Source organism: Saccostrea echinata, unplaced genomic scaffold, assembly GCF_033153115.1.
Source record: "Saccostrea echinata isolate AGI-Se365-2 ecotype Australia unplaced genomic scaffold, CSIRO_AGI_Sech_v1 ptg000062l, whole genome shotgun sequence".
NCBI classification, from domain to species: domain Eukaryota; kingdom Metazoa; phylum Mollusca; class Bivalvia; order Ostreida; family Ostreidae; genus Saccostrea; species Saccostrea echinata.
The window spans coordinates 2,318,835-2,343,112 of NW_026889811.1; the positions used below are offsets into that span (position 1 = coordinate 2,318,835).

The 24,278-nt window shown below is 32.5% G+C and overlaps 1 protein-coding gene across 2 annotated transcripts; it reads right to left on the bottom strand.

The window, feature by feature from the left end:
• Nucleotides 1-226: 226 nt before the first annotated feature.
• Nucleotides 227-9,603, bottom strand: LOC133175364 (asparagine-rich protein-like). 2 transcript variants are annotated; one of them, XM_061310458.1, is made up of 9 exons: nt 9,089-9,603; nt 5,987-6,054; nt 5,416-5,565; nt 3,256-3,330; nt 2,794-2,940; nt 1,957-2,321; nt 1,715-1,805; nt 1,430-1,524; nt 227-1,207 (listed from the first exon to the last, which is right to left on the bottom strand). In XM_061310458.1, exons 2-9 carry the CDS (start codon nt 6,045-6,047, stop codon nt 1,154-1,156), a joined length of 1,038 nt encoding a protein of 345 aa, XP_061166442.1. In that variant the 5' UTR covers nt 6,048-6,054; nt 9,089-9,603; the 3' UTR covers nt 227-1,153. The 2 variants fall into 2 exon arrangements, with proteins under 2 accessions (XP_061166442.1, XP_061166443.1); XM_061310459.1 differs by lacking the exon at nt 2,794-2,940.
• Nucleotides 9,604-24,278: the final 14,675 nt, after the last annotated feature.

Here is a 24,278-nt window from a genome sequence, read left to right on the forward strand (position 1 = left end):
CCAGACAAACACTTATCAACTATCCTGTATCATCCTGTTTAGCTTAAGTAGTTAACACGTATAATTTATATAAAACTCACATCAATTATATATACAAATTACTCCATAAATAACAACTCCATTACATACTTAATGTGTTTTAAACTCTGTTTTAATTGAGAGAATAAATCAAGTGACCATCGAGGGATATTTCAAATGAACTTTTTTTTTTACATGATAACTGGTACAGAGAAGAGAATGCTCTCCTGACTACGAATTCTTCAAATAACGTTTCGCATATAGAAGATTTTCTTAATGCCTCTACTTTTTTGAAATTAACAAATGGACATGGATAAATGCCAACTCCTCATTTTATTGAATAAATAATTCTGATTAAGTTGTTTATTTTATAATTTTATTAAAATTTGATTTGGTTATTTGACAAAGAAATTATGATAAAGCGAACATGCATCTTCATTTACACAATGTAATTAGTATTATTCACGTTCGTATTTTAACGAGGAGTGCATACAATTTAACATTTTAGAAATTTTGTTTTTCATGTCTTTTTTTTAAATTGAGATTTGTCAGTAATTGTACCAATTGTTTCAGCAACAGAAGTCAAGACAATTAATTTATAATCAAATTAGACAAGAAATTTCAAAACGATTGATATCTGACCATTTTCGTTACACAAATCATCATGTACATAATGTAAATTAACGACTCTCTGAAAAAATAGTTTTAATGTTTAACTTTTAATTGGGAATTGCAAAAATAGTAGTCACTGTTTTTCAATGAGGTATCATCAACAAATAAGTTTGTATTTACAATTAAATTAATACGTTCTACAACTAGAACAAATAACGCATCGATAGAAAAATGTTTACACAATACAAACAGCAGACAGAAACATTGTCACATTAAAGGTACCTGAGTATCACAACCATGCTGCACTGACAATACACAACAACTTAAGTACTGTCCCAATAAATTAGTATCGTACAGTTCAAACACCAAGAAAATCAAACACGGCATTCTATAAATAGACATGGTTCATCCACGTGACTTTTCGGGAATTCCTCGGAAAACTTCTGTCGGATAACTGAGGTTAACTGTCATTCACAGATTGTCACTGAAGGATTATCCATTTACTGGATTTCAGTTAAGTAGTCTAAGGCAATCCTGGATTACGAATATCTGGCCGGACACATTTATAAAACTTAAGCTGTAATGGAAAAGTCAAATATGCCATTGATATTGCAAAAAAAGTGCTTAATTATATTGGTTGTAAAAATGTTACTTTGACACGTTTTATAAGAAATACTGAACCATATTAAGAGTTTCACTTTTTCATTGTAAGATAAGGACATTTGACTCGGGTGAATGTTGTGACCTATAGGCATTTTGTTTACAATATGTCTTCAATTAAGAAACAGATATAACTCACATCATCAATATAGCCAACATAGGCTCGTCTTGAGCCATCAGCTCTTCTTGGGCACTGCCCTATGTAAAATCCCTCAGCACGGCTTTCGATATTTCCTTAAATCATAAATATAACAACGACTTTTTTAATGTATATTTCCACCCTTTTCAAATGGAAAGAAATAGTCCTACTACGTACAACTTTAGCATGAAAATTGGTTTATCAAAAAAGCTTTCATTTGTTTTAATAAAAAGGTAAGTGGAATAAAAAATATACTGATATTTCATAGGAACTCAATAAAAGTACCTCTAACTTGAACTGTGGCTTCTCGGTCATTCACTTGCCCTCTGAAATATCTTCCATCATATGTCAAGGTAACATTTTTCCAGCTTTTTGTCTAGGGAAATAATAGTTTTGTTCATAATTTTAAGCATTATGCATTTCTCAGAATGCTACCAATATTTATGTCATATATAAGCGACACATTCTATTAACCGATATACATAATATACATAATAATTTGGACTAAGTAATGTCACGTGACTTACAGGATACGGAACAGCTATTTCCCGCATCGGTGACTGTGTCGTTTTTATTCGGAAAATAACTTCCTTGGTTTCGTCTTTTAGCATTACTTCGATAGAACCCATTCCACTTGACATAGCATTTGAATGATAACAATTTGCAATAAGTGTTTGTTCTCTGTCCCCACCGCTCCACTCGAAAAACCGGAAGTTGATGGTCATCTTGTGACCTATCCAGGAGAACATGGGTATGTGAAGACGAGCTTGTTTGTTAAATTGCCCAGACTTCACAACTGATTCCACGCCTTCATTACTTAGATAAACTTGCATATTTGAAGTATCTCGGATAGGTTTGGAATCAAAATCTAATGCAAAACTGGGTCTACAAACTGAAAACAAAATATACCAGATAAAATATTGATCAAAATCATTCAGTTGTCCATGAAATATGAATTAAAAATAGATCAGAGGTTATGAAATTTTTAATCACGTTTAGCACTAAAATGCTGTCATTTAAATTTTTTTTCAATTATTATTTTCTGTGTATTGAAACTATATTTTTTATTTCTAACAAAGTTAAATTTCTAACATGCATTTTTTTTTTATTATTATTCCCGACATGCAACTACGAAAATACGATTTTGCCACTACTCTCATGCGGTTAGAACTAATCTTTTTCAGAACAGGCAGCAAAAATCTTAGAAAATTTACTAAGCCCCATACCGTGTACTTGCGAAAAGAATATTACCTGGTGTTAGTGTTTAAACAAAAGGGCCAACAAATTCACCAGACATTGAATGAATACTAGTAGCTCCGAATTTTAGGGTTTATTACACAATGTCACTAAGTCACGTGACTTACTTGAGGTAGATATAGGTGCCCGGTCTATGCACATGCATTTCTCCTCATTAAAAAGCGTGCCGTAAGCACACGGCCTCCTCTTCCAGGAAGACATATGTACTTGCTCTAGGTAATAATGTCGGTCTACATCCGGTTTGAACATACATGCTGCAAAAATAATCGAAGATCTGTCAACCTACCTGCCTTTATACTCTGTGATCCTTACTTCCAATCTATGCATAATTATTTTAAGCAAACCTTCTATTTTATTTGTCAAAGGGTAAAGCAGAATGTGAGAAGCAGTGGTCTAAAATTGGGTTCTATGTAATGATTCAGTGCAAGCAAGTGCTGCTTAGAGACGTTATAGCTGTTACATACTGTCCAACGTACGGACAAGAACTGGCCGCACGCTGGCAGTTTTACAAAGAAGCGTGAGATCTATTTGTAGGAGTGTAGGTTCTATTTATGGAGTTTAGTACTCACGTGGAACCGTGGTAGGACCAAGAAAGTCCAGAGAAGTTCTTGTTGAGCGACGAATAGGAGGAGCTGTTGGACTCACTGAAAAGAAAACGATTAAATTTGGCATTTCTTTTTAAATGCTGAGGTTAAAATCATCATAACCAAGGGCAACAACATTTACTCGAGTAATATTCGACATTTTAACAAAAGAAAAGATGACGAGAGCAATTAGTGTTACTTTGAATTGAACATATATGTTTTCAATTTTTTTTTATCTACAGTAAGCTCACTTATTTCTAAAAAATAAAAAAAAATCAGGTAAAATTGTAGTCTTATTGGTGAGAAAGTCTTTTTACAATGTACATGTACGCCCGCATGGCGCAGTGTTTAGAGTGCATGCTGTAGAGTCGCGGAGTAAGGAGTTGATCTTTATGTCGCAGGTTCGAATCAAATGTATGATTGTATGACGTGGAGACCGGTCATTCGAATGAGACCGTATGAACAGGGGTCCCGTTTTACAATAGGTGCTGGCACGAGAAAGATCCCTCATTGCTCAAAGGGCGTAAGTTCTAAGTACAGGCCTTAATTTGCAGCCCTCCACCGGCAAGTGATGGCGTCTCAGTATGGGTGAAAAATCCTCGACGGGACGTTAAACAAACAAGCAAACAAAAAATTAAGATTTACCCAATTTTGGCTCAACTCGGGCCCATTGGAAGCATAGTTTGATCTAATGTAAACTAGACTGCATATGAATTCTTGCACATTATCTTGTTATTGAAGTCCTGTAGTTTTTGTCTACTGGAATTTCAAAAATTTACATTGTAACATATCATATCCTTACCAAAAAAAAATCGTCAATTATCTCCAATTGTAGACTACTCCTTTACTCCAGGCCTAAGATTTCCAAAAACAAATTTCAAACCTACATGGGACTGTTTTCATCTTTATTTTACTGCGATTCTGCTTTTATAGAATATATAATTTTTTTTTTTTTCAAAAAAGAACTGTGAATTGGTGCCCCCTTTTGTGACCACATTCTGTCCCCTTAAGCCTGTAGGCTCAACTTAAACTGAATAAGCATTACAGCGGGATGTTTTAATCTACTATATTATTTGACACATTGAAACCATGCTTTTATAATCGGCAAAAAGCAAAAAAGAGAAATCATGTATATTTTTTTAAAAAATGATCTATATGGTACATAAGAAAGCTTCCATACAAATTGTCTTTTCTGGCACGGGGTACTTGAGAAGTATACTTCTAATTACCATACCTTATTTCAACCATTTATTGATTGATTGTATGTTGTCTAACGTCCCGTTCGAGAATTTTTCACTCATAGAAAGACGTCACCATATACCGGTGCAGGGCTTCAAATTTAGAGCTTTACTCGGCACTCAGGGCCATTGAGCAGTGAGGGTTCTTTATCGTGCCAACGCCTACCGTGACATGAGGCCTCGGTTTTTAAGGTCTCATCCGAATGAAGCTGCTGAGCGCTTGGCGAAGGAACAGTTGCTACCTCTTTTTTTATCGACTTAAGTCAGTCGCGATTCGAACACACGACCTTCCAATCACGGAGCGAGCGCTCTACCGACTGAGCTACCGTGACGGATTTCAACCATTTATATTTTTTCTTGTGAAAGAGGAATAGAGTAGCATGACATTCAATTTGACTCTCCATAACCCAGGGATGAATGTCTAAAGTTTTGTTGAAATTCGCTCATGGATACGGAGAAATTAACATCATCATAAACAACAGACATAAGCACAGTCGGATGAGGCTCAAATAGTAGACTTACTGATGGGCACAGATGGATGATGTGCACAAAAATAACAGACATACAAATAGGCACAGATGGATGATGCACAAAAATAACAAACATACATGTACTGATGGGCACAGATGGATGATTGCACAAAATAACAGACAAACTGATGGGAACAGATGGATGAGGCACAAAAATAACAGACAAACTGAAGGGCACAGATGGATAAGGCACAAAAATAACAAACATACTGATGGGTATAGATGGATGATATGCACAAAAATAACAGACAAACTGATGGGCACAGATAGATGAGGCACAAAAATAACAAACATACTGATGGGCACAGATGGATGAGGCACAAAAATAACAGACAAACTGATGAGCACAGATGGATGAGGCACAATAAATTACTCACTGTTTGGATCCATGTTGTTGACACAAACACATGCTTGTTGATCAAACACTGTACCATTGGCACAGTAGAAGACTTTTGATTGGCCAGTTGTTGATACTTGAACTGTAAACTGGTTCCGTGTCCCTGGTACAGATTCCAGCACACAACCAACTTAATAAAGAGCGAGAGGGAGTTGATTTGAAAATCATGCGGATTTTTGATAACTTCTCATATCACTGGTGATAATAAATTGTGTTTTTTCTGGTTACACGGGCTGTATAATCCTGGTGTTTTGCACCGTTTGTTATTTATTGTCCAAAATCATAATCGTCAAATAAAAATCGGATACTGTTCTGGAAACACATTTTGTAAAATCATGGACCTAAGATTCAAAACGAATTTGAAACCCGCTAAAAAAAACCAAGCTACACTAATTCTTATAGAGAAATGCACATCATACCTTGTTAAATAATTTTTGGTTACAGACAGGCTTAACAGACACAGCTTCTAACGTCATATTTTTTACTCCGATGTTGACAAAGGAAGCATATATATGATATCTGTTAAAAATGTTCACAAACGTGTTACTTACTTGTCCTAGATTCTACAGTATTTTTCAGCATACAAAAGATAACAACAGCCAAAGCATACATTCTTGATCTGCAACGTGAGAAAAACGACAGTGAATTTAGGGAAAATTTTCTAAAAATTTCTAAAGTGTCAGATTTATTAACATAGTAGATACTCGGTTGTTAATCTTTATAGTGCATCAAATTGTTACATGAGTAATTATGACAATTCTTTCGACCGCAGATCTTCTGTAACTCGATTTCCGCTTACTAATTTTATTCACCGATATAGACATGATTGTGTGATTGAATATGTGGGTAACCAGGCTTATGATTCTAATTAAAGGCATTCTTTTCCTTGAGATATAAAGTATTAATATAATATAAAATATTTCCTCAAAAACATATTATAATTTGAAATATTTCGTAGTATTGCCCCATGTAACAATTCTACTATTTTTGCAAATAAAATAAAAAGCTATTCTCCATAAATATTAAACTTAATTTTTTTTAATAATTTAAGGAATATAATTAAAAAGTGTTTTCTCAGGCTTTTAGGAAAACTTTTGAAAAACGTGTAGTTTTTCCCACGAAATTTGTTGCTTTTTGGTGTAAAAAAAACAACAACTGAGCTTTAGTGCATAAAAAAAGTGATACACATTTGAATGATTTCATTACAACAAAAAATAAAAATATGGCATATTGATAGACAGGTTGTAATATGCTATAATTGAATTAAGTTGCCCTTCATTGATTTTAGATCAATTTAAAATGTATAAAATACAGGTCAGCGAATAAAATAGCTTTGAAGACAACATTCCTCTGTTATCTTTATTCATTTAAGCAATAAAGCCGTCAAATGTTAACATATTCCTGTCAGCCATGCGCTTAATGAACAATTAATAGCGGTCTCAAAGATCAAACCCAAAATAAATATATGTACTTCTTCGTTCCCCGAGGGAACCACTGTGTATGTCGTCTATTCTGAACGAGCAGTGTACACAATTGTCGTACAAAATAGTTCAAGATTTTCTAAAATAATAATATAATAATGTTCATTTGATAAATGAGTTTAGGATTTTGTTTTATTTGGATGTCACACTTTTAGAACATAAAACGAATGCTGTAATTCAAAATTCGTGTTCAGAAACTATTTTATGCAATAAATAAGTAAATATGTAGAGGCTTCCGTACGAAATACTTGGAAGAGAACTCATCGTAAAATTGCAGACGGAAAAAAATAGATCGTTCTGAATTAAAATTAGGAAAACATTGGAAAACTAAGACAAACATAATTTTGTCCATATCTAGATGTTTTTTATTGAATACATTGTCTCAAATAGTTTACTAAGGTGTGAATTACAACACAGATGATAAATTAAGCGGAAGACACGGTTCAACATTTAAGTTTCCATACAGCATGTTGCAAAGCAAAATTTTCATAATTGTTTTACATTAAAAAAAAAACGTAATGCAAAAATATCAAGGATTTACATTGTTATTCATGTCATAAACAATGTTCTTTTCTCATTTTCTCATATACGAAAAAAAAATTCCATGTACATAACTAAAGACAAGATACACATTTCGTCCATCTTTCTGTTTGGCGAGGGTATTTAATGGCATTTTCTGTTCTCCAATCCTATATTTCATACTTTTCGGTGTATATATTAGATTTTTAAAATAGATCTATGTTTACATAAGATTTTTAAAAAAGATAAATATAGTATATAATATTACAAAGTAACATAACTAAATCATCTAGTTTAGATAAATATTCAGTACAAAAAAAGAAATTGTGAATTTCCGAATGGACAACGGGGCTGCAAAATGATATCAAAAGTAAGTATACTATTTACTATAAGTATATATACTTTAAACACAAAACAGTTTCTAGGAATTTATTTCATTTTTACATATAGAATATTTTTAAAAGTCACGCTAATCAAGGTATGCCTTTGTAGACATTTTACCGGGAAAACTTCTTTGTAGACCATTTACCGGGAAAAATTTGATTAGATTAGCATAGTGAAGTCATCCTGCACTTTTACAGATGTTAGGCTGACCATGAATGTGCACTATAACATGTATTTGTAAATATGCCATAAACACGCCAGTGCATGAGGGCAGGTAAGATCTCTTTTATGTTTGTTACACAATAATAAACGTACATTTTACAAAGCCCACTATATAATGACAAGCAATATCCTCATAAAATACTAATAAACATCATCTCTCGTGCAATAGTTGGGATAAACATATTTATTTACTTCATAATATGTAAAACTAATTCTGAAGTTTGGTCGTAATTAATTAGAAACACCTGTTATCCTGTATTTGAACTCTTAACATTGAATCACGTTTAATTACCATTTTTGACAATGCAATACCGTGAAATAACAAAGAAGATTCTTTTTTTCCAATTTTCCTTATGAATTTTACATCCAGATCCTTTCCAAACTTTCTATCTTACTTGCTTAATCTGTTATCTTTTAAATAAAGTATTTAATTGCTGTAAAAGCTATTCTATGTGATAAAGTCCAGGTGATCTAATTAAAGCGCCATATTTAGCGCTCTTACATCACCTAGTTGGTTGTATTAGTTTACATTTTATAACTGTCAAGAAACTAACAATAAGTTATAACACTTTATATTAGTTATATTGTATGAGCATGCGAACAACTATTTGTACTTTTTTATTTGAATTATCTACCAAAAAGATTTCCATCAATGGGTAAACAATAACGAGAGATTATGCTTATCAGTTCCTGTTCAATATGCATAATAAAAATTTATATATATATATATATATATATATATATATATATATATATATATATATATATATATATATATATATATATATATATATATATATATATATATATATATCTCAAATGCATTAAAATTTAAAGACATCGCGATTAAGATAAAAATTAAATTAAATTAAATCTACGATATAACTTGATTCAAATATATTTTCAATTCTGGTGAATTCTAAACAAATCTGAGGTCAGTCGTATACATGCTGTATGTGATAACATGCAAAATCTCAATATCTTAATGAAAAACTAGATCAGCAATGTTTTCAAAAAAGTCCAATGCATTTTGTAATTGCAATTTACCTTCAAAAATGGTCAATTGTCCCTCTTCCTTTTTTGAATAACAATTGCAGAAGACTGAATCAAATGGACCGTAGAATTTTCCAATCAAGAATGCACGAGCACTGAAAAGCTGTGTCCGCGTCTTAGCGAAGCATAGTTGGCTTTGAGAAAGGATCGTCACGTATAGCGCACGCAAATGACAATAAATAATTAGGCGTCACATTCATATAGTATAAATACCATTCCCACGAGCATGAAGAGACTGAAATGAATGTCAGGGCTAACAGTGAGCGAGTAAAGCCTGGTCAAGTGGCCAGAGCATCTTATATAATTATCCTATGACGATTCTGAAACACGACTGGCCGGCATCATACCTTGTAACGGCGGCGTCTCATTAAGGAATGCCACGATTCGGGCGGAATACTTCCCCGTAATTATTTTTCCTTTCTTTACCAGTTATTTCCTATAGTCATGATGTATGGAATATTTGGTAGAATTATTGGTTGATATACGTAGTGCAGACGCACGTCTGAAAACCGCAAAAAGGGGGACTTGTTTATCAAAAAACAATTGCTAGTGGACAGCCCAAACTCGAAGTTCACAAACAATTTGCTGTCCGTTATCTTCACATTTCATTGAGAAATACGCCTTTCCTCAAAAACTCTACACTCATTTAACCCCTACTTTTGTGAACATACCTATTTTTATTACGATTGTATTGCATTATATTGAATCTATGATTAAAATCAAAATTGTGATTCATTAACTGATAAAGCACATGGACTCGTGAATTTCTACACTCTCTTCTTCGATGGACAAACCAGGTACGGGCATCTTGCAATTGGGATGTGATCCTTGAGACCCCAAAACTAAGAAATCTATAAATACTTATTGTTAATTCGATCATTATGCTAAATGGTTATATTCCTCATATATTTCTATATGAAAACACTATCTGTCTATTATAACAAGTTTTCATTTAGAACTGCATAAGACATATATGTTACTTTAAACATTTTCAAATTACCTAAGAGAGCCTGATAAGTAATCAAAATAAAAGGTCACATAACATTCTATATTATTCTACTGTAATGTATTATTGGACAGTTTACACCATCACCCGAATTGTACCCGTGATATTGTGCAAATCTATTTCTAATCTGTCTTATTTGTATTATTAATTTGACAAAAGAAATGTGTTTTTCTTTTTTTAATTAAACAATATTTTACTATGCTACAAAAATAGAAGCATTAATCGGCAGGCCATGAAGATTTAATTTTTTTTATTTCTGGAAAATTCAAACGAACGATGTCAAACTTATCTACAAAAGAATTGATACATGTCTATATAATAATTAAATGTGAAATACATGTACCCAGTATAAAATTACTTGATTAATCTAGGAGAGTAAAAGACATAAGGACGAATTAATCGTGTTTACCAAAATTAAAGTTTAAAACCACAAAAAATGGTTGATAGTTGTAGAATGAGTATTAAAATATAATATTAATAAGCAAAATCCAAGTTTGTGAATGTTTTATTTTCTTATTCAGGATCCTGTAAATATTAATATTGTACTCATTAAATATTTTACAAGATACGTGTATAACGTAGGGGATCAATGTGAACTTTCTAAACTATAATCAATTATTCATTTTTATAATTAGAGCTACAAAATATGAATTATAACATGTTTCTAAATTAAGATAATTACATCAAATACTTGATATTCTATTTAATTGGTTTGTAATTACTATTTCTAACACTGAAGAACATTTTACGATATCTGAACGATTGTAAAACTCTTTACACCTATCAGATTAACCTTTTCTTTTTTAACCTACAAGAGTGCTGTGTCTATTATAATTGTGTCTTTGTACTTCGTTTCATTTCATTTCCCCGCCAACCACATATTGTTATTTCCAGCTGGGAACCTCTCTTTCCTAGATTTAACACAGTCCCCACAATGTCAATTTATTCCTTCAGTATTCAGAATTCCCCTTTTCTTTTCATTTTTCGTGGCTCCATGAGTAATGCAACTTTATCTTACAGTGAATTTTTTTTCCTCTTTGTTATCGATCATTTCTGATTTATATCAAATGCCCATTCTATACCGACTTTTCCCTACGTTTTCAATGTTTCCTCCTAAATTGATCATTTCTGCTTTTTCAATTTTAAATAGACTGCACTACCATTCAATGCGGTATTCGAAAGGTACATTTAAATATTTTAATGCTTCTTTTGCACTGCACGGATAAAAATTGCAGGCTAATTGAAGAAAATATGACAATTGTCTTTTCTTATAAAAACACAGAAAAATTTGATAATGATTTTTTTAATCATATAAGAATGGAACTTGCTAACATTAAATCTCATTTAAAAGTGAGGTATGTTCTCGAAATATTGAAAAATATATATATATATATAATTTGTAACATTTTTTTCCCCTTTAAACTCATTTTCAATATTGATTTTGTGGATATGATTCTTTGATAAACAACTACTATTCCATAATTTTTTCTTTAGCTGAAGATAAAAACCCACTTTCTTAAGAAGTTCTACACATTGGCAGACAACTATTAATTACCTTCAGATAACCAATGATAGGATCTGTGGTCGATACAATAACCTTGTTAGCAAATACAATCTGTCGAAAGGTCGAATGTTGACTGACGTTTTTCATACAATTTGTTAGTCTATTATTTTCATACTGAATTGCCTATCTCCGTTTACCCGATGAAAACTCACGGCGGGTGTGGCCGGTCGAAAAGGGGATGCTTACTACGTGGTACATGACAACCTCACATCTGATGTTTTCAGGGGTCCATGTTTGCTTTGCCTTGAATTTATAATGTTTAATTGTTTTTTAGCATGATATCTGTTCGTTGTATTCACATTTCATGACCTTAAAATTATAGCATCTACTTGTACATCAGTATTCACTAGGCCAACAAGGTTGCAAGAGTTCATATAAATAGCATGGAGCCCTTCTGATTAATAATTATTTCAAATAAAAGAGGTGAAGATAACAAATGATCTCGAAAAAATCTGCAAACAATACAAATCTGTGAACAGGGCATAAAACACAGACCCACTAAAATTCCTCATCAGGTGCCTAGGAGGAGTAAGCATTCCCTGTTCACCGGTCCCACCTGCCGTGAGCCCTATGTATTGATCAGACGAAACATTCCGTAGTCAAATTTAATATAAAAACAATAGCTTGACTATTTGAAGGAATCACGTCAATCAAAACATTCCCAAATGATAGGTTATATTTTCTAACAAGGTCATTATAATGATCATAGGATTCACAAAATACTGATGTTTAACTGTTTTGTTGAAATCCCTGTAACATCAACATATATGTCAGTAGCCAACCTCTGTTTAAAAAAAATGTACTCGGAGCATGTTCTTAATAAACTGGAAGACGTAAACATAATATGCTGTTGATAGCGGAATATTACTACATAAATAAGGAAAAGTTGAAGTCATCACGTGTGTCATACAATTTAGTTGTTAATTAATCCTTATCGTCTATAGTCAGTCAGTAAAACATCTAAATATGAAACATCTTTAACCAATATTGCACCATTTTGTTTGGAGAATATACATGTATATAATCAACAAGGAGATGACAATGAAAAAATGTGAAGATAGTGTACTGTGATTTATCTTATAATTCCTGAAAAAAGGACCCCTGAAAACACCTACGGTGAAGTTAAGTGAGTATGAGGAGTAAGCACCCCCCGTCGACGGGTTACTTACGCCCTAAGTCCTCTGTGTTAATCAGATAAACGGAGTTTACATCGTCAAACTTAGTATAAATAAATGGCATAACAAATTGTATGAAAATAGACCCAACTTTCGGTTGTATTTGCAAAACAACAAGGTCGTAATAACGACAATAGTACTTGCGAAATCCTGACATTAAACGAGATTGTAGAAAACAATGTAACATCATTTTGTTTGTTGAAAGCCTGAGGCAGTTTAAAAATTGGTCTTACTTAGAACATGCTTTTGCGTACCAAATTCGTTGGGAGACAAACGCCATATGCAGGTGATCATGGACTATTACTACAAAAATAAAGGAAGGTGACATTGGAAAAGTTGAATTAATCTAGTTTAGTATTTCGTTTGCCATTAACGTCTTTAGTCAGTGCAATTTGATATCCATACTAGTTTTGGTCTTGTTTGGTTTCGTTTAATAGTTCTTGCATTATGCAAACAAGGAAAAACTTAAAACTGTGTGTGAGAGAAGTTACACACAAATTACAGATCTTCAGTATAAACTCTTCCAATGAAATTTCTTTTAATTATGATTAGACACCTTGGGAGTCTTGATAGTTCAATTTCATGAAACATGAAGTGAAATATGGAGATAACGAACAATATTCAAGCTCAAAGCCCATTAAACAAAGCAAATCGGGAGCAGAGCAAACACGAACCTCCAAAAACATCAGAGGTGGAACCAGGTGCCATGAAAGAGTAAGCATTCCCTGCCGACCGGTCACGACAGTATCTAAGCTCAAAGTCCATTTAAACAATACAAATCGGGAGAAGAGCAAACACGTACTTCCAAAAACATCAGATGTGGGGTCAGGTGCCATGGAGGAGTGAGCATCCCCTGTCGACCGGTCACACCGGTCGTGTGCTCCTTGTCATGATCGGGAACGGAAAAATTCGTACACAATTCAGTGTGTAAATAATGGCCTTACAAATAGTATAAAAACGTCACTCAGCATTTGACTTAATGCTAGATTGTATTTGCTGACAAGGTCATTTTATCAACCATGAAACTTGCATAATGATGACTTTAAACAAGACTGTTGATATCCTTGTTTCATCAACGTCTTTGACAAAAGTTTGCCTCGTTTTAGAAATCATTCATACGTAGAGCATGCTCTTGCGTATCGAATCAACTAGGAGACAAAATCCCATATGCAGATGATAAATGTATATTGCTTCATAAGTAAGGGACGTTGACGATTGAAAAATTAGTCATCACTTTTTTAAATAAAGCTTTGTTGTTATGCAACCATTAACGTCTTTTTCTAGCAAAATATCCAAATATAAAACAGATGTGTCACACTCGGTGGTATATTTTATTTCAAGCTCACTGGGATATGTCGAGTCAACATATGAATGGAAGTAACTATTGTTAATTGATAATACGTCGTCGATATATCTAAATGTCGAGTTGAATGCGACAGCAAGTGTTTCTTCTTCTATGTAGAAGTTTTTTAATAAATATGAATACAAAAATAGGTCTGCTTATAAAGGGGCGCAATTGGTACCCATGGAAATTCCAACAGATTGTTGGAAGACATGATTTCCGAAAACCACATAGATATTGTCAATCAGAAACTCAAGCATGTATTGGCATCAACTTCAGAGTACTTGTGTGTATAATCAGAATGTTTTTAAACAAAATAATTTCCCAAATGAGCAATGACAAGGTAAGCATACGAGTTCCATTTTTATTATAAAAGCAGCTGTCAATGATGTCAAAAAGCGTGGACTTTAATTTATCGTGGGGAATGGTTGTACAAATTGTTGCAAAGTCGTACGTTTTGATTCTATTGATTTTCTTTAACTTTTGTGATTTCAAATATTCCAAAAGTTCCTTGGAGTTTTTTTTAAAGTTTTTTTAAGTTTTTCATGTGATATTTTATTTAGTTTTAAGAAAAAATCTCTTGTGTAGATATTTATTTATTGTATAAAAGAGAACGATGTGGTTTCGATACTACGAAATTGCAACCCCTCAGTAGATAGATACCTATATTAATGCTGACACTTACAATGGGAGAACAGATGGTTTGGGCTCCTATAAATGTCACTCGCCATGTCAAATGAAATTCCCTGTTTTTCTCAGTAATCATGCCTCAAATGCTTAATTCACTAATTGACCTTTTCACGATACAGTAAATCAACACACTTTAATCAGAATCTAAATGAAATTATATGCATATCATTATAAACAAGTTCATTTTACTTCCTGTAAATACATATCTAGCTTTGCAAGCACCTGTCATCTTCTAAAGATGGATTCACTTTCTCTTGATACCTCTTTTCATTGATATTTTTCCATGTTAAAAGCCAGTCAACAGGTGCGAGATAATTAGCGGTCAAGGTCAAGAAAACAAATGTCAAAACACCAAATATACATTCTGAATTTTAAATATGTAGAAGATAAAATCAATTTCCATATATAATCGTGGAGATTATCAATCAATTGGTATCCATCAATGTGAAAGTTCACTAAGTTTAACGATCAAAGGATACATGCTCTTCCGAGACTTTAAAAAATCTCTTATTTTTAAAAATATTTCCGTGGCCTTTGGCGAATGGAAGACCACATTCAGATGAAGATTGATGGAGAATCCTTGTTTTTGAATAACCACAATTATGATAAGAAAATGTGCTTTTCTAAATGATTTCCAATAATTTCTGTCTCATCATTTTGCACACTTCAATATAATTCAACCCACATGTACAATAACTTTATATTAATTGCAGATATTGCAGATGAAAATTGAAATGCATGCATAAGAACTTAAGTGAATAGGTCTTTATAATTGAAACTTCCGACAGTTTCGACTACTCTAAATATTGTATTTCATTAAAACTCAATGCTACCATGGATTTTGAATATTTTCAGATATTATAAAACTAATAAATTATTTATAATTCATAAATAAATAAGCATAAAATATATGAAAGATCTTTGATTCTTTTTTTTTAGTTTATTTCATTTCTTTCTGTATGATATACAGAAAAGCAAGAGATTTGTTGATTAACTCTATCTTCAATGAAATATATGGAGATAGTATTCAAGTTCAGAAGTCCGTTAAACAATACAAAATAGGAGCAGAGCAAACACGGGCCTCCAAAACATCAGAAGTGGGATCAGGTGCCATGGAGGAGTGAGCATCCGCTGCCGACCGGTCACACCCTCCGTGTGCTCCTTGTCATGATCGGGAAATAACGGAAAAATCCGTCGACAATTCAGTGTGTAAATAATGGCCTAACAATTAATATGAAAAACGTCAGTCAGCATTTGACTCAATGATAAATTGTATTTGCTGACAATGTCATTGTATCGACCACAGAACTTACGAAATGATGACTTTAAACGAGACTGCTGATATTCTTGTTTCATCAACTTGTTTGTCAATAATTTACCTCATTTTAGAAATTTTACATCTATTTCTTTTCATCTGAAAGTCTTTAAATATGTCAATATTAACGGTTCACAATCCAAACCAAATTAAAAAAAACTAGAGGAACTGTGAGCAATGATAGCCCCCGCTCCCATATGAGTATAATGGCAAAGTCCTTATTTTGCTATGGAAAATCCAAATGTGTACCTGATCAAAAGGTAAATGAGATGCACAATGGCAATCAGTGGGGAGGATTCCTTCTGTAAAAGACTTATCAAATATTATTCAGTAGTATAGGTGGAGTTGCAGATAAAAGATTGGTAACGTATTATAGAAAGAATGGTAGTGTCCATGTTTTGCTATGGAAAACAAAAATATATGTCTCATCAAAATGTAAAATAAAATGTGCGCAATAGTACCCTGTAATAAAGATTGTGTGAAAGACTCATTAAATTTTGTTCAGTGGTATAGAAGGAGTTATGGATAAGAAAAGGGTACCCACAAGTGTAAAGGACGCAAGGACAGACGGACAAACGGACAGAAACTCTATCACTAAATACCTTCGCTTTTCAAGAAGGGTTATAATAAAGAACAATGTATGAAAAACGCTACTTTCGTCATAAGAATCGGAAGACGACGCATTTAAGAATTCTAATGCAATTGTTTTGTAAAACGCATTTTGATTGGCTAATGGACAGCTTACGCGTTGCCGGTAAAACTCAAGTGAGAAGACAGTTATTCCCTAATTTTACGAAATAAGAATTGATTTTCATTCACAGGATGTACAGCAATTTGTCTGAATTTCAAAATATTTTTCTTTTATTTTCAAGAACAAACCTATCTTTTACCTTGGAAAAAGGTAAAATATCTAGATTTGAAAGACAGTTTAGCTTGCGTCGTGTTTATTCTGAAGCAAAATATTCATTAGATTTCATGAAAAATCATTATCGTTAAAGAATTTGGAAATTAAACAAACTCATAAAAACTCTGTAAATAAAATCATACCTGCGGTATTATAAAAAAGAGATGGTCTCTATTTTATAATACTGCGGGTATGATTTTTTTTAATGAAACTTTTATTCTACGTTATTTTTTTGGAATTTTCATCTGGAATACATTGTACATATGTGTGAGAAGAATAATTTATGAAAAAAGACAAATGAAATTATCCTTGGATACAGGGGTGTATATTATGGGAAGGGTTCTGTCCACAAACACCTGTGACGAAAAATTTGTGTTCGGGTCTCAGAAGTTTCATTTTTATGTCAGCATTTTTCAAATAATGACCCCTTTATAAATACAGCATATTTGGGTCGAATTTTGACATACTTAATTTGACTGCGGAAATACAGAATGATCACGCTTGACAAGAAATGCTTTAACCTTCAAAGCACCCGATCCCACCTCTGCTTTTCAAGGGTTTATATTTTTTAAAGGATTTATGAGATTAATATGGTATAAGAAATTATAATTTTTGTAAATAGTGATGACCAACATGTAAAGAACATCCTGTAGTTCCCAGCAAAAGGACAATCGGGTTGCAATAGGTTATCTAAATTTAGTGAATTTCATGGCTTTTAGAAATGTTTCAATTATCTTGAAATTGCCAACATTTCCGATAAAAATTACATTTTTCAACTGAACATATTTACTTCTATGATGTTGCAATACTTTCAATCTCACAACTGCTAAGCTATAATGTCTCGACTGCTGTGACGTCACAGCCTATGGCATTATGTTGAGAAAAGACAGAGGCAAAGGGAAAATCAAAGAAAATGCAATAAACAGAAAATTCAATGTTTTGTAGTTAAATAAGTAAGTTATTTCACTCGTGAGACAGGATTTTTTGATATTTTCACTCGTGCTTTGCACTCGTGAAAACATAAAAAAATCCTGCCCCACTCGTGAAATACATTCCATATCCAACTATCAAACATTGAATATCCTACATGTATTCATACGGACTACTCTTTTTACCTGATCAATACAGACAGCTCACGTGTGACCAGTCGAGAGGGGGTGCTTACTCCTCCTGGGAACCGGAACTCTGGTGTTTCCAGGGTCCGTATTATGTCCTGTCCTTCCCCCATCAGAGGAATATTCCCATTAAAATCAAAGCTGATCCCTGGCCATGGGATATTCCCTCACTGATAATCATTCAAAACAACATTTTATACTGTTAAGGTTTAACAAAAAATTAATTCATTTCATTGGTTTAAAACTATTTTTGGTATGTGATCAAAACTACCATAAAATTTGATCACATACCAACCCGCATTTACATCCCGATAAAAGTTTTACAATGATACTTTATATTTCAAGTGGTATAGTACAGTGTACATAAACAGGATTAGGGATTTTTATTTTGTCATATGTTAAAATAAAGTGTTTAGTTTCAGTGAAAGTAGAATCTAATTGCATTCTTAAATGATATTTTTCAAGGGCTTGGCCATTTCTAACGGTCTTTTCTCACAAATAAATTGGCATAGCTATTTAACTTAACTATTAATTTGATTATACTTGAACCGAAATGATCACTTTTTTTATAATCAAATATTCTTTGAAATTGTATACTGAAATGAATTACCGTGATACGAAGACAAATTTTAAAGTGCCAGGATTACTATGTGTTTAGTGATGGAACTCGTTCTCTTTAATGCAATATATACAAGTATATAATGAACTTACAGTGGTGTTAGTTTCCCATGAATCATATCACTCTGAATTGTTTATTTGTTTGACATTAAAGAGACAGATTTAATCATATGTTAACACGTACAACCGTAATGTGGTTTAAGACCCATACGACACACCTCTACATGTGTTTTTGTCATCAACATAATCCTATTAATATTCAAATTAAAAAACCAAGCATAATTTTGGCTAGTTTACAAATGAACATGCACTGAGGTGTTAAGGTTAATTGAGGATGAATATAGTAACATAGTATTTTTCTTAATTTGCAAAATCAAATTAGATATAAATAGACATACGATTTCAAATGATACACACCTTAAACTTTCTATAGATCTCATAATTCAACAAAACTCGTACAGATTATTGTCTTTGGGAAAAATTAAATGTTTGGGTAGATGGAAAGAACATGTAACCCAAACCTTTGTTGAATATGGTAAAGATTCGTTGAAAAAAAGCTCAAGAAATAATTACTATTATCGTGATGTACATGCATTTTGAGATACTTGCATTACACGAGGATATATTTTTTTTCGTAAACACGATTTTATTTATACATGTATTTAAAATCGAGAAAAAAGAAATATCCACCGTGACACAGTTTTGACGAACAGATGAAGTTTGCAAAAAACCTGCCATAAGACCGAGTCTTATTCATACATGAATATAATACTGCAAACATCATGCTTACGTTTTTTCTTGAATCATATTTGGATAGAGCTATCTATATTGCAATTTTGTATACATTTTTTCACAGAAGATTTGAGATTTAGAACTTTGCAACTGTGTTTGGCTTAAAATACCTGGCATTTTATTTATTAATTTATTTATTTTGTTTCCCATCTTCTTATTGTCATACTGAACACAAACAAGTATAATTTACAATGGCTAGGTCTTCTTAAAATAAATTTCTGACCACTTCTTGTCATCAGAGAGCAACAGATGACACATTTACGGATTAACAGAAGATTCTTTGAAATAAACCTTAAAAAATAATCATAAAAAGGGATGCAAAGCTTGGTAAAAAATGAGCATTCTAGACAGTAATTATTTGCGAGGACTCTCGTGTTAATTTGTAATGGTACACATCTGTTTGATTACACAGTTGTGGTTTTAATTAAAGAGAGAAATGAAAGCCTTAAATAGGCACCTGCCTTTCTGTGTTCATCTGTAAAAAAATATTTATCACTCTAACTTCTTCCAGCCTTTTATGTACAGAAAAGAATTTTGTCTCTAAAGTCCGTAGAAAATGAGGACGCAAATCATGGACGTTGGAGAGGGAAAATCGCCTACACCTTTTGATGGCTTGTAAAAGTGTTACCATAGGTAAATTGCGACAAATAATTTTGTTTTATTTTTATAGATTTCACATTTTCAGAATCATAAGAATGCTGGTGAGCTTATGAACAATTATTTAAGAGTCAAAATTTGTTTTGCAACCCACACCAAAGCATCAAATTGAAATTACGTCAGGACCCCCCTTCTCCGGTGTTATATTCAATTTGTCGCACTTATTATTTTGAATAATAATTGTTTCCTGTGAAAGGACATTTAATAAGTTTTTCTCACAAAGTTTATTATAAATATGTAGGCATATTTAAAATAAGTACCTTCATCAACATTCCTCTTTAGTTACAATATTGTAAATGTTGTTAATTGTTTTTTAATTTAAAAGTATTCAACTTCATTATGACACTACACGTATTATGTACTTAAAATCAAATTATGTGACCTAAAATGCCAAATTAAGTGCTTTGCATGGTATTTTCAGCTGATTATACAAAATGTCACGATGCATAAATTTATACATGTATTAGAAACATAGTTATTCAGGCCTGTCAATTTCTTTTATTCTGTGCCTGCTTCTTGTTTAAACATATGTTTGATAAAACAAGTGGAATTGTACCTTGACAAAACTGTCATTAGGTTTTGGACTGGAATATATCTTTACCGTCTGGTAATTCAACACTTTATGGCAAATGGAAACTAGTTCAAATATACGACATACTTCAATGCATCGAAGACAATCAATTTCACGTACTATTTCCCGACATCTATTTCCAATGGAGAGCTCTGGTATCCTGCGCCAAGGTCTCTTTTCTAGGTTAATTGTAATTTATCATTCTTTATTCTTAATTAGATATTTCATTCATTAAAGCAAGACAGGTGTGCAAAGTTCATGCAAATGTTCATGCAAATGAACTGACATTATTAGATATGTATAGATGTTCATCTCTGGATCTTACTTGTAAATCCGTATAAAACACTTCCAAAAACTGTACATGTATATGCAATATGCAAAGCTCTAATTTACATTAAGGTCTTTGTTTCTGTTTGACTGAATGTAACAGAATCAATATGTAAATTTTTCGTTGATCTGGGACACGTCTGATTGGTAGGTCAGTGGGTCGACTGATTGCGGGTCATCTTCATGATGCGTAGTTTCTTTCTATATAGGACTCCTGCATTATTTGAGAAAATCAGAAATAAAAAGGCGGTTAAATGGGTTTAGTAAAGTGGTCAGGTCAGAAGACACTTTAATTTTGCAGCAAACACAGAGACATGAAAAGACATAACAAAAGCCTCTTGGGCCACAACCCTCACCTGAGTAATTTTGGTCCTCCCGTTTTTAGATTTTTACCCATGATTCCCTTGAAAACCTTTGACCCACATATTGTGCCCCCATCCAACCTCCAAAGGGTCAAGACAATCAGACTAGAATCCAAACAACATAGGTATTCAGAAGTGACTAAAGGTTTATCTAGATTAAATAAAACTGGTCCCAGCTGAGAAAGCAGGTAACAACATAGTTTTTGTTTGTAAGGCTCATTATTACAATTGCATTTTAGATGAACCCAGATATAATTCTACAGGTGGTAATCTGACTCATAGTTCCCTTTCTGAGGAAGAGATACATGTCAGTTTTTAATATTTGTAATAATCCTAGCAACAAAATTGAGTTTGAATTACCATACCTATATTGCATCCTATAAATTCAATAAAATCCATTACAAACAAAGATACATAGCGGGATCAAGCAAATGATCTACTAAGTATTTACGAACGAAAATATTAACAGAGTAAAGGAGGGACATCAGCATTACTGTACAACAAATTGGAAAAGCGTTGTTAATCAAATATGGATACTTCAACACTCCAAAGAACTTTTAGAAAATGGAAAGAAGATTGATTGCAAACTAAAAACTAAACTTTATTATAAACTTGATGACTTTAATTTTTCTATCTCAACATCCCTTATTTATGTAGCAATTCACCATTATCACATGCATATGTATGAGGTTTATGTCTCATAGTTAATTCGATACACAAGATGATGTTCTTTGTACGAGTAATTTCTTAAACGAGGCAGGCTACTGACAAACAAGCAAGCAATACAAGAGTATCTACAATTTCATTTGAAGGCAATATTTATTATGCATATTCTATGGTCGTTGCTTTGACCTTCTGTGCAAATACAATCTGTCGTTAGGTCAAATGGTGACAGATGCTGTTTAGGCCGTTTTTTCATACTGAATTTACTACGGATTTCTCCGTTTAACCGATCATGACAAATAGCACATGGCAGATGTGAGCTGTCGACAAGGTATGCTTAATCCTTTGTGGCACATGATCCCACCTGTGTTTTTAGAGGTCCGTGTTTGCTCTGCTCACATTCTGTGTTGTTTCAATGGACATTTTGAGTATGATTACTGTTTGTTTTCATCATATTTCATTAATACCAAAATGACTAACATGGCTCTGCTGTTTAGGAGAGGAAAAATGAATAATTTACCTTGTATACGTGCATTATGTCAATTTTATCTCTCATTTTAGCCCCACCATAACCCCAGGGTTCATAATTTGAGGAAAAACGTAACTGCTTGAGACCACATAATATTAATATGATTCACTGGGATCCTTCAGATCTTTAAAACACTTTTTTTACTTTTATATTCCCATGTTAAACATTGAATCCCTATTTTAACAGCAGCCTAGCACAGGGTCCGCGATTTCAACAAACTTGAATCTGCACAACACGGAGATGCTTTCATATTTAAAATGACTCATCATTGCCTAGTGGTTCTTGGGAGGATTTTAAATATTTTTCCTGTTTATTATCTCATGTAAAATTTCATCCAATATTGTGGCCCACCCTAGCCACTGGAGCATTGATTCGAACAAACTTGAGTTTGCACTACCTCAGGATACTTGAATATCAGTATGACTAAATCTTAATTTTGATTTATAACATAATTTCTCATTCCAAAATTGATTTATTTGACGTCTTTATATCATTTAATTTCATACATTGATTCCAGCCAAGTTAAGGATATTCTTATAAAATGTCTGTTATAAAGTTAAATGTTAAAGATGTAGCTTTTAACTAATTTTTAATTTTATTTCATTTTATTTTTAATCAAAATAAGTGTTCGATGTTTAATCAAAAATACATCGTGAAGTCTATCGATCTTTTTTTTTAGATACAAAAAGAACGAACTGGATTTAATTATGGTTTTGTTATGTTTTATTATGGGTTTATGATGTTATATACATGTATTTTTATACCTGAAAATCTTTGATTGTAACATTGTGGTTGAATGTACCTTATTTAACAAATAATTGCAATAGTCTTCTCCAGAATATAAGCCCATTTTTATCATAATTTCAAATAACATTATTTTCGAAATTCAGGGGTTAATGTTTGTCGCATAATCTATGCGTAAATACGGTAAGTTGTCTTTGCTTAGGTGGGGCACATTAGAAGTTATATTGATGTGTAAAGTCAGACTAATGTTGTAATTCTATTAATTATTGCAGAGGCTTTACTTAATTTATATACAACATTATCTGGTAAGACATTAAAAGTTTGAGAAAAGATGAGTTTCTTAATCAGGAAGAACATAGACCATCTTGTTCGCTCCCACTTCGTGTAAAATATTCATTGCCTTTGTCCAAAACGAACTATGTATTAAATATAATGGTATAATGGTCTTATCTTTTTTTTTATTATTTATAACAGTGAAGCCATTTTACAAAGTAAACAGTCATCATCTGATGAAATGCCACGATTTAGTTGAAAATATATTGAAATGTTGTCGAATACCGACTGAATAATTTGAACATTGAAATAAATTTCTAAAAAAAAATACTTTACTTCTTTAAATATCATGTTTCCGAACAGAAATGGAAAATTTGCAAAATATTGGAATGAATTACGTGAAATATGCCAATTAGTCCGATATCATTACTAAAGAAAGAAATCTTGGAGTATATATAGAAATCAAAATGTGACAAAGTTAAACGTGTGAAAAGAGAACTTATCACTCAAAATTTTTCTCAAGGAGGATTAAAAATG

Coding starts and splice junctions, on each gene's coding strand:
- LOC133175364 (XM_061310458.1), bottom strand. CDS start 6,047: ATGTATGCTTTGGCTGTTGTTATCTTTTGTATGCTGAAAAATACTGTA. Junction 2,941..3,255: donor TGGTCCTACCACGGTTCCAC/GTGAGTACTAAA, acceptor TTATTTTTGCAG/CATGTATGTTCAAACCGGAT. Junction 2,322..2,793: donor GGCACCTATATCTACCTCAA/GTAAGTCACGTG, acceptor TTTTGTTTTCAG/TTTGTAGACCCAGTTTTGCA.